This window comes from Rissa tridactyla, chromosome 1, assembly GCF_028500815.1.
Source record: "Rissa tridactyla isolate bRisTri1 chromosome 1, bRisTri1.patW.cur.20221130, whole genome shotgun sequence".
NCBI lineage: Eukaryota > Metazoa > Chordata > Aves > Charadriiformes > Laridae > Rissa > Rissa tridactyla.
The window spans coordinates 30834260-30850388 of NC_071466.1; the positions used below are offsets into that span (position 1 = coordinate 30834260).

Here is a 16129-nt window from a genome sequence, read left to right on the forward strand (position 1 = left end):
AGGGAATATGCTTCTCCTTAGTCAAGACTGGATTTATGGGCATAATTAATACTATTATCTTCTGGGGAACACCAGACACAATGCTACCACTCCGTCAGATGGGCATCACTGTTCAATGGCACCATTAGACTGTGATGATTGGACAAGTCAAAATTGAAAATTGTGGGTTTCCTTTTCCACCATCTCTGCTTCCCAACTGATTTGTTGTTCTCACGACAGTATTTGTGTCTGGTGGCTCCTCAGCGCTATGACATGAAATATCTACTGTGTAGAACAATAGTCATTTTTGGAAAATGTCTTTATGAAGGGGGTTCAAGACTGAATCATTCTTGCAGCAAAGCAGCAGCGCTACTGGGGAAATGGCAACGACGCAGTCTCAGTGGAAACCACTGCCTATGCATTGCTTCAAACATTGCTCCTGAAAGACATGGAGTACGCAAGGCCTATTGCTACGTGGCTGACAGAAAGGAGGAACTACGGTGGAGGATACTGCTCTACACAGGTGCCTGACCACCAGTCCGGGTGGAGTTTCAGGTGTAGGGAAGAAAACAGAAGCCCCATAAAGAATTTTTCATTTAGATTTGAAAGCATCATAACAGTTAATCCTGAACTTCTTTGGTGTACGAAGCATTAAAGATTTGGGCTCATTAATTAAAAATGGGCCAAGATAAAATGCTTATAAGCCAGCAAAGATTCTTTTGTCTTTATGAAGACTTATGATAATCAAAGATCAGAAATCCAATGGCTTTAGGATTTTAATGCTGAAAGAAGAAGCTAGGAAATTAAATGAATAGTCTGTGCAGGTGGGAACAGACAGATACAGGAGAACTTCAAAGCAGCAAAACCCATAAAACTGAAGAATAGATCCAGGTGACTGATCATGTCATCTTACATATTGTTGAAATAACCTGGCATAATTGTTACCTTTTTTTGCATTTCTTTCTCCCCTAGGACACGGTGGTGGCCCTAGAAGCTTTGTCAGCATACAGCATACAGACCCAGAACACTGCTTCCACCAACCTGACTGTAAAACTGGGAACACCTGGAAGACAAGAAGACTACAGTATTACTCTGATTGATACTGATGAAGTGATTCAGAAGCAGCTAGAGGTATGCAACCGTCCATTGTTTCAAGGTTTTTTTCCTCAAACAGGAGAAACTTTGGATCATCTGGCCTAGGTTTTCTCATGTTGAGCAATCAAGATGTAGCTGGTTTATAACATTTTTTTAATAATTTAATCTGTAAAACAACAGAATCTTTTTAAAGAAAAAAAAACAACAAATGCTTAGCAGCCCACTTTAGAAGCCCTTTCCTGCCCCTTCAAGGACTTTGGTGACATGAATCTCCTCCAATATCAAGGAGGAGCCAGGAGCCCACGTCTTGCTAGGGAATGAGGAAGAAGGGGAATATTGTGATATTCAGTGTGTTGGGACCTGTGAAAATGCCAAATCCAGGCTACAGAGGAGAGAGTGAAGTTGGAAAAATATGTCTCCTGGGCCCCAGAACAACAGAATAAGATGCACCAACACAGCACACTAAAAAATCTTATGATACTTGAGGTCTCATAACTCCTGCCATAGTTAAGATTTTCCCTACCCTAGTTCAGAGGGGAAAAGACATAGAAGGCCATCAAGACTTCAGAAAAACAATAGATCAAATGCTGAGCATAGACTAAATGTCTTTTTTTTCTCTTTTTTTTCTTTTTTTTTTTTTGCCTTGGTTTGCAGCTTGAACTTGGAAGAAAACTTGAAGTGTCTGTACATGGAAGAGGAAATGGGACAATGAGTGTAAGCTGTAAATCAGAAATTCAGAGTCCAAATGAACTTCTTTTAATCCTTTTTTGAAAGCAGAGTGAGAAATTACTTGCCATGGCTTCATCCTTTGTGTTCCTACCTCCACGTTTCTAAAATTAGGGGCCTACAGACTGCCCTGATGGGCAATCAGTTTCTCCTGTTTTTAACTTTGTCAAGTCCATGAAATGTCAATGCTGATAGAGGCGGATGGAGTTTGAAAGACCCCTTTGTGGTTGGGAATGGAGAGTTATCTCAAAGGTCTCACGCCCTTTGTGATTTGCATATGGGACCTCTCCCACTTACACCCACGAGACTCCTCTGCGACTGGTCTGTGCCTCTGGGAGACCAGTGTTTCTTTCCACACTCCCATATCCCATCAGCATTTGCTGAAGTCCTGGATGAGTAAATCCCTTGTAATTTAAATTATATTTTCTGTGGATTGCTGTTTGTGTGTTCGTCTTAGATATTAAAAGTGTACTGGTCTTCTGAGCTGAAGAACAACACATGTAATGATTTGATTTTGACGGTGGAAATGGAAGGGAGCATTAAGCACCCTGGTGAGTGAAAAAGGAGGTGGCTGGGTCTCGAAGGTGGCGCATTTGTCCAGCTACTGATACTTAATGCCTTTCCAGCCTCAGAAAGTGGGAATAACAGAATGAAACAAAGAAAGAGAGAGGCCTCTGAACTCTGCCTAGCTATTGTTTCATTCAGCTTATTAATACTCTTAAATGGTTTAATAACTATGTGAGTGACTGTAGGTGCAGTGGGTACCTAACAGATAGACAGGTACTATTAGTAACCCTTCTTTGTTATTGGGAGGATAGCAAGGTAAACTCCCTTTACGGTGTTCCTGGCTGCTGTGACGGGAAAGCCCAGCTCAGTTTCCTGGCTAATAAGAGACATACCATGTGGCCTTAAACATTGTTTGGGGCAGATCTGTTGTAGGTTTTTCGTAAGAGCAAGACTGTGTTTTCCATCCCCTGAAGTGTGCATTCATCATCCTCTCTGCCTATGTCTGCATTTTTTTCTGTTTGAATAGCTGACCTTTGGAGGCAGGGATTGTCCTTTACATATTTATGCATAGCTTAAACCTAACTCTTAGCTAGATCTGTTGGTTATTCTTACTATAATTATCCCTAAAATTTTATCTCTGAATGAATTAGAAACACTGAGATGATGTACAGCAAACTTTTATAAACCCCATAGACATGTCATGACTGCCCACTGGTATTTATCATTATAGAAAAAGGAGACAAAGTACCAGGTCCTCAGTCAAATTTGTGCATGGCTGATCATGTCTGTCACCTCCAGAAGCTGCATACTCTGATGAAGAAGATGATTATGAGGATGTGATTGCTTCAGAACACACTGACTTGGACCCACTGTCTGAAATAGAGTGGTTTGATATCCACAGCAGAAGGAAAAGGGATGTGATCATTCACAATAAAGTTCAACCACTGCAGTACAAAGTCTGTGTCAGGTAGGTCCGCAAGATCAGCTCTTCATTAGAAAATGCATTCATTTTTGTTTGTAATTCTTCTTGGTCACCCTCTTCATATCCACAAGCTCAGCATCCAGCCTGCTGACCTGTGAGTATGCTTACGTGGTGAGCCTGCATCCTTTCTCTCATGACAGGAGAAAAGGTTTCCACAGAATGTATTAGACAATTTACATAGATCTCAAATGTCCATTGCAGATTCTGCCCCATCAAAGACTTTAGAGTGCCTGTCCGGCTAATCATTTGGAAGAAGACTTCTCTTAAATAAAGTAGATACAATTGGAATATAGTAATAACACAAGTACAAAGATTTATTGCTTTCTGGAGAGATGCTGTTACTTCCTTCATGGTCACACTCTGGCCTCATAAAAAAGAAAAGACATCTACTAATATTCGGGGGAGGAGAGGAGGTAGAAGGGGCATCCTGTTGTAGCAATCAAGAAGTAGGCAAGGGCAAAGCTACTGAGAAAAAAATTCTCCTGGGCAGAATAACACTGAAACATCTGCTTTTGCTCCCTTTCACAGTCTGGCAAGGGTCGCAGAAGCACAAAGTGGTGGCTGTCCTGAGTTCCACTCCAGAGAGGTGCAGGGTGGCAGAAGCAGGTTTTGCTCCCCAGTAGAATTTAGCTTTTCCACTGACTTTTGCCAACGCCTCAGAGGTAGTGTTTTTGATTCCCCCTCCTAGGCAGCGGCATGAACAATTGGAGGGGAGGACCGGAGTTACCCTAATTCCCAGGTTTCGCTCTCCCTAGTTAAACAGGTATTCAGTGAATTGTGTGCTGTCTGAAGCACCATTTTCCCCATTAATTGCTACGTAACATTTATCAACTATCAGATCCACTGTTCTGCAGGATATTGCTGAGTGTTAGGGTGAGGCTTAAACAATATTGTGAAGCTCCCTTTTTTGTACTTAAGGCGCAAGAGAAAAACTGAAGGCACTGGCTACATCGCCATACTTCTTCCCTACACCGTGGTACATTCCCTGTGGGGAAAGAAGGATGACAAAATAAAAGATCCTGAAGTACCACTAAGGGTGTATAGAATACCTTATGGCAAGGCGCCCTATATGAGTGCAGAAAAACTTCATTTTCCAGCAATGACACAACTACCTGATCTCTGAGAAGGTGGAATTAGAAAAGATTGGAAGTCCAACATATATACCTAATGGATAGTTAGAGTGATGAGAATTTTTGCCTTGGAACAGCAAAGGTGATGTAAATTTGACTTTGTCCGTGAAGAATTTGGATAAACTCCTTTCCTATTTCCAATCTCTAGGTAATAGAGAACAGACACTTTGTCAGTGCTGTTTACCTTCCCTATCTTCAGCAGCGCTTTTGTGGTAAGCAGGCTGTTCAGTGCAGATGTTGACTGCTGATGGTCTTCCTTAAAAAGGTCCACAGGTTCCAACCCACCAAAGATGTCCCTGGTTGATCTCTCTCTGCTGAGTGGCTTGGAGCCTGACACAAAGGATCTTGAACAGGTCAGGAACACACTTTTCTGTGCAATCTTTTATAGCCTTTTCTATAGAAAATTTGTCTTTCAAAATCTTTCCAAAGTCCACAGAATAAAGAAGGGAAAACAGATTTTGGATAGATATATTTTCATTATGCTTGATCCGATAAAGTATTTGCTGAATATATACAAGAAATGAAAAGCTTGTGGTGAACAAAGTTCAGCCTTCTTAGTCCCTTGTAATAGAAATTAGGGCAAGGCTCAGCAGGGCACTTAAATACATACCTGTCCTTAACACATGTTGCTGTTCCCACTGGCACTGTTGTCCCACAACATGCCAGGATAGCATGTCCTGTGCTGGCAGGGGAGAAGAGAGGTAAATCTTTTAGAGGCGGTTGTTGGCAGTGCACAGTGATGGGGAGATGGGGCACAGCGCTCTGCAAAGGTGGCTGCCAAGTTTTAGGCTCTGGAGCCTGCTTGGTTGAGGGCTGATTGCCCGGGTTCATGCTCTCATGGACTGTCACCTTTGAGGAGGAAGAAAGAGGGCAGAATAAAGCACACAGCTCAACAAAGCAAACCGAAATATAGAGGGTGGTAGCAAATGTGTTCCTGTTGTTTTAGGGTTTTGTTCTGATTTTTTTTGTTTGTGTGTTTTTCTGCAGTTGGTGATGTCTTCAGACCAGTACATTCAGCACTATGAGTACAAGGAAGGAAAGGTTTTGCTCTACTTTGGCGAGGTAAGCAAACCCAATGATTTTGTAATGTCTGTCATTTCAGATAGCATATATAGACTTCTATTTAAACCTAATCATTATTGGTTTTCACACTCCATTACCTATATGATTTTTGTCATATATTATTATTGAACAGCTCGGTTGAAAGAGGGTGGAGGAGGGGAAAAAGGGAAATGTGCACCTTCATCCTCTGCCTTTCTATGTTCCAGGAGATGTAGTCCATGTTTGAGACGTGGGCTTCAGTCCCCCCAAAAAAGATAAATCCTCTCTAGTCAGAATAGACACTTTTCATCCAAGATTAACAAAGTGATAACTGGTGGTCATGTAAATTCCACATGAACACTTAGCATATGAATTTCAGTATTTCTGGATCAAGATCCATATAGTAACGAACAAATGTAAATGTCAAAACCCCTAGTTTGTGTGCATATTTCACAATATTTTGGATAATGACTCCACCCGACCCAATTATCCACTTGAGTTGCTTCACCTCCACAGCCAAAGCAGTGGCATCCCTGTAGAAAGCACACACAGGGCAATGATTTTTTTTAAATATAAGGCAATAGACAAATGAAAAAATCATAGAATCACAGGATCTTCAGAGTTCGAAGGGACGTCTATAGATCATCTAGTCCAACGCCCCTGCTAGAGCAGGATTGCCTAGAGCACATCCCTCAGGACTGCATCCAGGCAAGTCTTGAAAGTCTCCAGAGAAGGGGACTCCACAACCTCCCTGGGCAGCCTGTTCCAGTGCTCTGTCACCCTCACCGTAAAGAAGTTTTTCTGTGTATTTGACGGAACTTCCTATGTTCCAGCTTGTACCCGTTGCCCCTCGTCCTGTCACTGGGAACCACTGAAAAGAGTCTGGCACCATCCTCCTTCAACCCACCCTTTAGATACTTGTAAACATTAATAAGGTCTCCCCTCAGCCTTCTCTTCTCCAGGCTAAAGAGTCCCAGCTCTCTCAGCCTTTCCTCATAAGGGAGATGCTCCAGTCCCTCAGTCATCTTGGTTGCCCTACGCTGGACTCTCTCCAGCAGTTCCCTGTCCCTCTTGAACTGGGGAGCCCAAAACTGGACACAGTACTCCAGTTGTGGCCTCACCAGTGCAGAGTAGAGGGGGAGAATGACCTCCTTCAACCTACTGGCCACACTCTTGGCTATGCAGCCCAGGATTCCATTGGCCTTCTTGGCGACAAGGGCACATTGTTGGCTCATGGATAATTTACTGTCTACCAGGACCCCCAGATCCTTCTCCTCAGAACTACTTCCCAGCAGGTCCACCCCTAACCTATACTGGTGCTTAGCATTCTTCCTTCCCAGGTGCAGGACCTTGCACTTGCTTTTGTTGAACCTCATTAGGTTCTTCTCTGCCCAGCTCTCCAGCCTGTCCAGGTCACGCTGGATGGCAGCACGGCCCTCTGGAGTGTCGGCCACCCCTCCCAGCTTGGTATCATCAGCAAACTTGCTGAGGATACACTCTGTCCCCTCATCTAGGTCATTAATGAATATATTGAACAAAATTGGACCAAGTATTGACCCCGGGGGACACCACTGGTTACAGGCCTCCAACTAGACTCTATGCCGCTGATCACAACCCTCTGAGTTCTGTCACACAGCCAGCTCTCGATCCACCTCACGGTCACCTCATCTAGCCCATACTTCCTCAGCTTCCTAATGAGGATGTTATGGGAGACAGTGTCAAAAGCCTTGCTAAGGTCAAGGTAGATGACATCTACGGCTCTCCCCTCATCCAGCCAACCCGTTATAACATCATAGAAAGCTATCAGATTGGTCAAGCATCATTTACCCTTGGTAAATCCATGTTGACCACTTCCAATGACTTCCTGTTCCTCAATGTGTTTGGAGATGACATCCAGAATGAGTCCCTCCATTACCTTCCCAGGGACAGAGGTGAGACTAACCGGTCTGTAGTTCCCTGGGTCCTCCTTCTTGCCTTTTTTGAAGATTGGAGTGATGTCAGCCTTCCTCCAGTCCTCAGGCACCTCTCCTGTTCCCCATGACCTTTAAACGTAAATGTTATTGCTGCTATGACTGTCCCAGATATTTAACATAGGTCAAAAACTGTTCCTGACCTTAGCATTTTACTAAGGAAAGTGTTTATACTGGTGCCCAGTGGTAGAGGATAAGTTATGAACATATATTACACCTGATACCCCTGTGCAACGTGGCTTTAGGCAAGAGCTGAAAAGTAAGTCCCAAAGTAGTGATGATATGAATCTCGGTCAGACAGTTTCAGGCAGAGAAGGCCTGCACGCATCTCAGAAAACTACCTTTACCAGGCTTAGCTTATCCACAAAATATCCCAATAAAATCATGGAAAGAAATGCCTTCTTCAATTTGAGGCTACAGCTATTGGGATTAACTCACCTATGCCGTCAGAAACAAGCAGTCAACAGCTAGTACAGACAAAAGAATAATGAACTGACTGGGAAGAAAGAGTTAGTTTACTTGTCATAACTATTGTTCCTTTTTTCCTCCAGCTCACAAACGGACCAGACCCAGATTGTATATCATTTGGGGCAAAGCAAATCAATCCCATGGGCTTGATTCAGCCAGCAAATGCCATCCTTTATGACTTTTACAACCCTGGTAAGGGCGCAGAAAAATGATACGATACTGATTGAAAGAAATACCCTCAAGAACAAACTCCAGTCTATAGAAAGGTGGTTTTGATGTAATGTCAATGTCTGAAACCATGCGATTTTGCTGAGCGTTAAAATAACCTGCCTCGAATACTGTTTTCTACTACCATGGCTTAAGACCATCTAAATAGAGATCCTCTCAGGAAGGGCCCATTATTGCAAATGGCATGAAAAGACAAACTTTTACACTCATGGATTTTTAAATCAGGTTTCCTGATTTCCTCTTGCTTGTGGTGCTTTTAAGCATGTTGCACTCACATTATCTTTTTGGTGAGGCTGTCTTTCTATGCATCTAAGATAGGCAACTTTAGAGCTTTGGCTTATGTACTGTGCTTGCTAGAGGACCCAGTCTCGTTCCCCATTCAAAGAAGTTAAATGCAAATCCTCCCCATTTGCCAGAGTTACGTAAACAACATTTGAAAATGAGGTCAAATCTCTACTTTGCCTGTAGCTGAGGGATCCAAGACAGTTTACACTAGGTTTAAACCACTAACTATTGGTGATCCTACCTCCTTCTTCTGAAACAGTCCAGGGCTCGCTGTAGCTCCATGGTCTAAAGATGCTTTTAAGATGGATGCTTTTCAGAGGAAACAAGAACAAAAAAAAAAAGGGGAAGAGTACAACTTTAAAAAAAAAAAAACACCACCAAACTAACCCAAACTAACCCAAACTGAACCATACCAAAAAAAAAAGAAAAACAAACCAAAAAAACCCACGAACCAACCCACAAAAAATATCCCAGAAGAAACAACCCAGTTTGTTACTCAGCTGAAAGGCAAAGTGATACCTGTATGATGCCTAAGCTACAGGTCTTTGGGGACTGCTGATGTGCACCTAACCCCTTAGTGCTCTGATTTCTCTGGACCAGTGAAAAGTCGGGCTGCAAATGTGGTTTCTACTGCATAGGCTTTTCCACCTGAGCTCTCTGAGACAAGCCATTTTGTTTTTTCTCTGTAGACAGAAAGTGCAGCGTGTTCTACAGTGCTCCCAAGCACAGCGCCATGCTTTCAATGGTGTGCCAGGGCAATGTTTGCCACTGTGCAGAAGGTAAGGAATTACTAAATAGACTGGTCTAAAAGAAGACAGTTACTTCTATGAACCATTAACGTGAGAATTGTTAAGCCCAGAAAGGACCATTACAATTATCCTAATGCATAATACAGCACACAAAACATCCTCTAGTATGTTCAGTACCAAGTCGAAAAATTTTTTTAAAGATATCCAGGACTGATTTGATAGTTGAATGCAGTACATATATATATATATATATGCATGTGCATACGTATGTAAAACTCCTCCACCACACCTATAAGAAAGTCAATCTACCATTTTATTTTATTCTCGGCTATAATGTTGAGTGAATGAGTATGCGTAAACTATATCTATCTAAATATCCATGCCTGTAGAGACAGATGTATCATTTATTTTCTTCACTCTAGGTGCCTGCCCAAGACACAGGTCAACTTTCCGTAAACCCGTAACTCAAACCACACGCTTTAGTTTTGCCTGCTACCACCCTATTGCAGATTATGGTAAGACATGAAAGACAACTGTTGATGTAGTTTAAACATAGCTCTTTTTAATAAGGATAAATTTATAGTTTTATGTGCCCAGACCTCTCCTGAAATGAGTAGGAGTTCTGTATCTGGCCTAGAGGCTGAGGAGATGAAACAAAGCCATGTGTTATCACAGTTATCAGGGGGGTGAAAAGGAAAAGTAAAGGCCTCAGAAAGATGCAGTGGGATGTTGGGGAAAGGAAGCATGGACAACATTACGTTACATGGTTTAGAGAAGACCTCTGGTGTGAGCACCACCATCCCCTACATCCCTAATATTACAGTATGGAGATAAAGAGTAGGCTTTGCATGGTATGCCATAGCTCAGCAGCTCCTTCTGCAGAGCTAGACGAATATTTTCTCCTTTGTTAATTTGCCTTTCTGGCCTCTTCTTTGGATGGGAAGTTGGAAGAGCTACTGAAGGAAAACTGGTTCAGCAGCTTTGATAAGTTAGATGCTAACAGGAGGACAGGAAAAAAGTGAAAACCTAATCATATAGGGGCTTATTTTAAAAAAATACACAAAAGGAATACAAATCTAAAGGTTGTTGATTAATACCCGACTTTCTAAAAGCATATTAGGCATACAGAATTACTACCCTGTTGTCTTTCACACCCCATGATTTGTGAGTAGATGACGCACTGGTCTCTGTACAGACATCTGGTAAAAGCATGCCTATTTTTCAGTTTTTGGATGCAACTTCACGTTTCCGTCTGGCCTCACACAATTGTTGTCTGTTGCAGCGTACGAGGTGGAGCTCCTCAATAGTACACGGAAGAATGTTTTTGATTACTATGAGGCCAAAATCCACAGAATCCTTAAAGCCAGTAAGTATCAAAACGGTTGGCTCCTTTCATTCACCTGCAGGAAAACTAGGGATTTGTAGGATTGAATGTTAGCCAGTATGAGCCACGTAGGTGCCTTGTCTCCATGTAGAAAGTAGGGTCAGATATACTTCTATACTAGGCTTGCAAGAAGACTGATTTCTTGCAAGGCTCATTGGTGCAGCCACCTCACTCTTCAGTTCAGCTCAGGGGCAGGTTGCTTTGGTTGACATTGTTCAGCAATCCCAGAGCAAATGAGCTTCAATCCTTTCAGAAGAAATTAAACCAGAAGACACATTGCAGCTGCATTCAGTCCATGACTCTGAACTGGAGCTAGTCTAAGATAAACCCTCCAAAAACATGCATAGTGTAGATATTAGGTCTTCTGCATCAACTGATTCACTTTATAGACTGCTGTTATTGATCCACATTTTCTTCTACTGTAGACATATCCGCTGACCTCTATTTTGATACTAGATGAAGATTTGAAGTGTTTGTTACTCAATTAATCATTAAGCACTTGCAACCCTTGCAGAACAGGCTAGGAGTTGTCCACAATGACATGCCTGAAGTCCGTGAACACAGGAAAACTAGATCTTCAATTTAATAATTGTGATAACAACAAAGAAGCCTTTCTGTTTCCTTTGGTGCAGTGTAAAGATTTGCACTGCTCTCAGACAACGTCCTTGTTCAGGCCTGCCATCCCAGATGATCCCACATGAATTTTATCAGCAGCAGCAAACACTGATACTCTTCAAAGCGATTTCTGGAGAGGGCATCAGATGACATCTCAGAATTCAGCCACTGTGGTATCATGTGGCTGTCAGTTTTGAGTTTGGCAGACACAGAATGCCTTTAAAAAGCAACTTCAATGTTTTTGAAGTCTTCCCTGCCTGGAACAGAATAATTAACTCTCTCCTTCGGTCTTTGCCCAGGAGACCGGCAAAGTCACCCACTACTTTATGGCACACAACTTGTGATCCATGCCCAATGTTCAGTTCCTGTCGGAAAATCAGGTCCACACTGTCTGAGTCCAGACACAACATCTGTCATACCCAGGGCTTTCCATATGCAGGGAAATTATAATGTACCTAGTGATCAAAACACTGGCTATGGGATGGAAAGTTTCATTAACGCCTCCAGAAAACCTATAGGATCTAAAGGATTTAGAGCTCTGGGACTCAATTCATTTGTACTCACAACTCACAGGCAAGCAGTGCAAAGATTTTGTTTCTTGGCAGCTGAGAGAAACATCCTTTGAATGTGAGGTAGAAGCGAAGAGATGATCTCTCCCATTCCCACCTCCTTGTTTTTGACGCCTTTAAAATCCCCTTTGGTTTGCGCTGTATGATGCAGCTCATCAGCATCAGTAGGCTTTGAATAGGCTTGGGAAAGGCTGGGAAGAGGCATTCTTCACAATGATGAAGAAAAAGCAAGATGTTGCATCCAAGTCAGCTCATGACAGAACTCGAGTTGTTATCTTCTGCATTTCCTGTGGCTGTTTTGAGTGAGGTTGGTTTCTGTTGTCATGACCAAGGGTAGGTGAGAATTAGTAGGGTGAATTCTCATTCTCTGGACATGGACCCCTGGCATTATTTCAGTATTCATCCTCACAAATAAAGGGTTTGTTCGGAAAACAGATGGAGACACTTATTTGGCTTGGGAGTCAGCAAAAGAGAATTTTGCAGGTGTGCTCTCCTCAGATTAATTTGACTATTAATAGAATTAGTGCATGTGTTTTGGATGGCTAACATTTATGTTTTCCTATGAGTCCTTTAGGGGAACAGTATGGTCCATGCAAAATAGCACAGAATCCTCTTTTGCTTTTTTTTCTTTTTTCCCCCTGTTTTTTTTATTTCCCGCTATAGATTCTGAAACTTGAAGGATTGTTTCCCTTAAGTTCTGCTTTGACACTCTATAACATTATATTACAATTATTTTATTTTTTAAAAAAATGGAGATTTAGAATTGGAAATTACATAATAACCTGTTAAAATAATAAGTCAAATCATAGAATCATAGAATGCTTCGGGTTGGAAGGGACTTTAAGATCATCCAGTTCCAACCCCCCTGCCATGGGCAGGGACACCTCCCCCTAGACCAGGCTGCTCAAAGCCCCATCCAGCCTGGCCTTGAACACTTCCAGGGATGGGGCCTCCACAACTTCCCTGGGCAACCTGTTCCGGTGTCCCACCACTCTCACAATAAAGAATTTCTTCCTAATATCTAACCTAAATCTCCCCTGATGATCCCCACTGTCTGAACTGTATTAGGCCATTTGTGAAGCATAGGAACCGACAAACACCATGATAATTTAAGCACAATGAAGCTGAGGCATAACATCATCATTTTCTCTAGTAGTTCTGATTCATCTTTGCATTGCTTGAACAAAATGAAAATTCAATACACCATATAGCATAGGAGCAATAGCCAGGTTATATGAGAAAACCTACAGTACTCTATTACTCTTTGGAAAAATGCAGATATAAACCAGCATATAGTACTGAAGACTGAATTTTCCCTGGCCCGTAAGTATTGCATGTAAAATTAATGCAAGTTTTAACTGGGAAATAGATAAGGTTCTCAGTGCCAAGTTTCACAGATTAGCACCCTACACCAAATTCTCTGAAATCTTATTAGCGTTAAAATCTGCTTTGGGTTTTTATTCTATTCTTAGGGTTTTATTTTGAATACTAGACTTTTCATACTTATAATACTTTACAGAGCAGAAGCTGCACAAACTTCTGTTAACTGATAGGAAGACTGTGGTGTCTTAACTGTAATTTAAGCTGGTTTAATGTTGAATTTGTCACCACAGTTGTGCATGACATTTCACATTATCTTTAGAAAGAGAGTAAGAAATCAGAATAATGCTGCTATTTGCATTTTTTTTCAAATGGACTCTGTTCTAACCAAAGACTTTGGTTGGACTTTGTTGTTCTAACCAAACAACACAGTATCCTCATGACCCGTGGTTAGGCTGATGAATAAGCATCCTTTCCAGCTCTCACGTCATTGCAGTACCTGAGTAACCTTCTCATCTGCCTTGGATGACCACTTCTGTAATGAGCAGTGCAGCTCTCGAATGAATAATCTTCTGGGACAGAATCCAGACCAGAATCTTCTAAGTTATTTTAGTGTGGAGATCACCAAGCGCATGTCCTACATATTAGCTTCAGAGGGAACAGCATAAAGGGTACATCGGTGAAGTTCAGGTCAGGTGTGCTACAGAGAGTGTTTTTCAGACTGCCTGCTGCATTGTTGAGCCTCAAGATGTTTGAACTTAGTTTGCTACCTTTTAACACCACTATGAGTCTGAGCAATCTGAAATATAAGGTAGCATGTTTTCTTTTTCCTTTGGCTTTTTCTCCAATCTCTGAGGCTGTAAGGCCCGAAAGTTCTCTATAGCAAAACAGATCCTTCAAGAATTACTGAGGAGGCCAAGACAACCAGCTAAGACAGAAATGGCTTACTTTTTGTCAGGTAATGTTAAGGGAAATACATCCTACAATATCATGACCATTTATTCCCACATCAAGCCACAACTCCCAAGTGAAATACTACCTTGGCTTAGCAGTGGAGTAAACAAACACAAGGGACTGTGTTCTGTGGGCTACAGTTCTACTCATTATTAGAAAAGTTCATGGGGTTTTCTCTTCTTGTGCCACAGCTACTGACGAAAGCATCCAAGTCGGTGTCAACCGACAATTCCTAATACGCTCCACGTGCAAGTTAAACATGGTCACTGGCAAACGGTACCTCCTCATGGGGAAAGATGGGAAAACAGTTGATTTCAACAACAAGTAAGTACAATGGAAGTTGCTGTCGTGGACTGTGAACCCAGAGGATACTCAATCTATTAGAATACCTCCAGAAGGCAAAGGGAGGGCCACATTTCTTAGGGACTGATTCTGCTGGCTTTACTAAAATGTAAAGAGAACCACTCTGTAGGCAAAAGGGTAGCTGTAGGAAGCAGCTGAGCCACCCAAATCTATCGGCTGATATATCTGTGCAGAGCCTGGTTCCCACTCTTCTCATAATCAAAATCTGTCCCTGACTCCACTGGGTTAAAACTCACAGCTAGAAAAGGAAAATGGGAAAAGCTACATGGTTCCATCTACTGCAGATGCCTTACGCAGCACCTGTGTTTGCAAAAGAAATTGGTGGGACTGTGGCTAAGAGCAGCTCTCAAAGTTTCTGTTATATCATGCACGCAAATAGTGTATTCTTCTCATTTCTCATTGTCACACTTTAATGAAAAAAAGGGAATTTATCTGAGGAGGAATTTGGTCTGACGCTATCAAATATTCAGTGAGGAAGCATCTTAAATATTTCATTTCCCTGCGCAGAACTGGAGAAAGGTAGTGCCTCTGAAAGCTTCTAGGAGGGAGACAATCTTAATCAAATTGTGAGCGCCGCTTCCTAAAACCTTAAAAAGTCCCTTCTCTCCATCTCTGCATGACACCAAAGTGAGTGATTAAGTCAGGGGCCTGCTTCAATAGAAGCCTGCTTAAAGGCTGAAGTCTCTCAGCAGAGGTGTAACCTCTGAAGTCTTCTCCAGTCCAGTCATAAAATGCCAGAAGCTACGCAGCTTCTCACCACCTAAGAAAATTAGGAAACATTTTGGGATACTCTGTTGAAATTAAATTCCCCTTCACTGTGTCCTATTGGTATGCACTGGGGCTCTTTGTGCCACTCCAGAAAACTCTAATAGAAACCTGGCCCGAGCTTACCTGGTGTCACTCAAAACACAAGTACAGCCAGGTTCATCCCAGCTTGGCACTGCCACTTCCCAAATTTTATTCAAAGCTCAGTTAACCTGCTGGTGAAACTAGGCTCCAGGCAAGTTTCTTGGCTAGTATAACTCCTCCTGATGTCAGAGATGCCTCCGTGGAGAGATGGAGCGTCGTGGGGTTTGCATTTTCCCATTGCTCAATGTCAGCAGTAATGACTCTCCTCCTTTACCTGTCCCACGTGCTCTCAGGATGCAGTACTTCCTTGATGCACAAGCCTGGATAGAGAAAATTCCAGAAGACAGCGAGTGCCACACCACCCTGCACCGGCAAGCCTGTGCTCAACTTCAGGACTTCATGAACACGCCTGACAGCCTGTGCCTCTTCTGATCAATTGCTCTGCTCCCCACATCCCATCCATGTCACTGCGACTCGGCTCCTTCTGGAATTTTGCTTGCAAAGTCTGTGCATCAGAAACATTGCCAAGCTGCTTCTGTTGCTATCTGTTTTGCTGATCAGGGTATCTTCTTGTAGATGTATGCATGTGTGGATAATATAACAAAAATTGCAGTTACACAACTAGTTATTGTGTTTATTGTCCCTGACACTGGTGAAGAGACAGCAGGAATTTCTCCCTGATCCATTATACAACAGCGCAATTATCCTGCATGGACGGAGGGTGGGGAAGGCTCATTGTATGAAAACCTGCACCACTGCTTCATGACATCTACGTGGGAGGATAAGAAACCTCCTGAAAGTGAAAGAGAGACACCTAAATTATCCTATGACAATTTGTTTTCCCCGAGGTTTGCCCCAGCTTTCAGATTTAGGAAGTGTGACTGGAATGCCTGGACATATATTCTCTTCTTTTTA

General features: G+C 42.4%; 1 protein-coding gene across 1 annotated transcript in view; it reads left to right on the forward strand.

The window, feature by feature from the left end:
• Positions 1 to 16121, forward strand: part of LOC128918091 (complement C4-like) — a 51258-nt gene extending 35137 nt beyond the window's left edge. Inside the window, exons 29-41 of the mRNA XM_054221974.1 lie at positions 336 to 502; positions 952 to 1110; positions 1729 to 1788; positions 2258 to 2351; positions 3106 to 3274; positions 4685 to 4772; positions 5407 to 5481; positions 7982 to 8090; positions 9101 to 9190; positions 9583 to 9675; positions 10443 to 10526; positions 14194 to 14326; positions 15508 to 16121. Of these exons, the coding sequence (XP_054077949.1) occupies positions 336 to 502; positions 952 to 1110; positions 1729 to 1788; positions 2258 to 2351; positions 3106 to 3274; positions 4685 to 4772; positions 5407 to 5481; positions 7982 to 8090; positions 9101 to 9190; positions 9583 to 9675; positions 10443 to 10526; positions 14194 to 14326; positions 15508 to 15646 (1460 nt within the window). The 3' untranslated portion in view covers positions 15647 to 16121. The remainder of the gene's footprint in view (positions 1 to 335; positions 503 to 951; positions 1111 to 1728; positions 1789 to 2257; positions 2352 to 3105; positions 3275 to 4684; positions 4773 to 5406; positions 5482 to 7981; positions 8091 to 9100; positions 9191 to 9582; positions 9676 to 10442; positions 10527 to 14193; positions 14327 to 15507) is intronic.
• Positions 16122 to 16129: the final 8 nt, after the last annotated feature.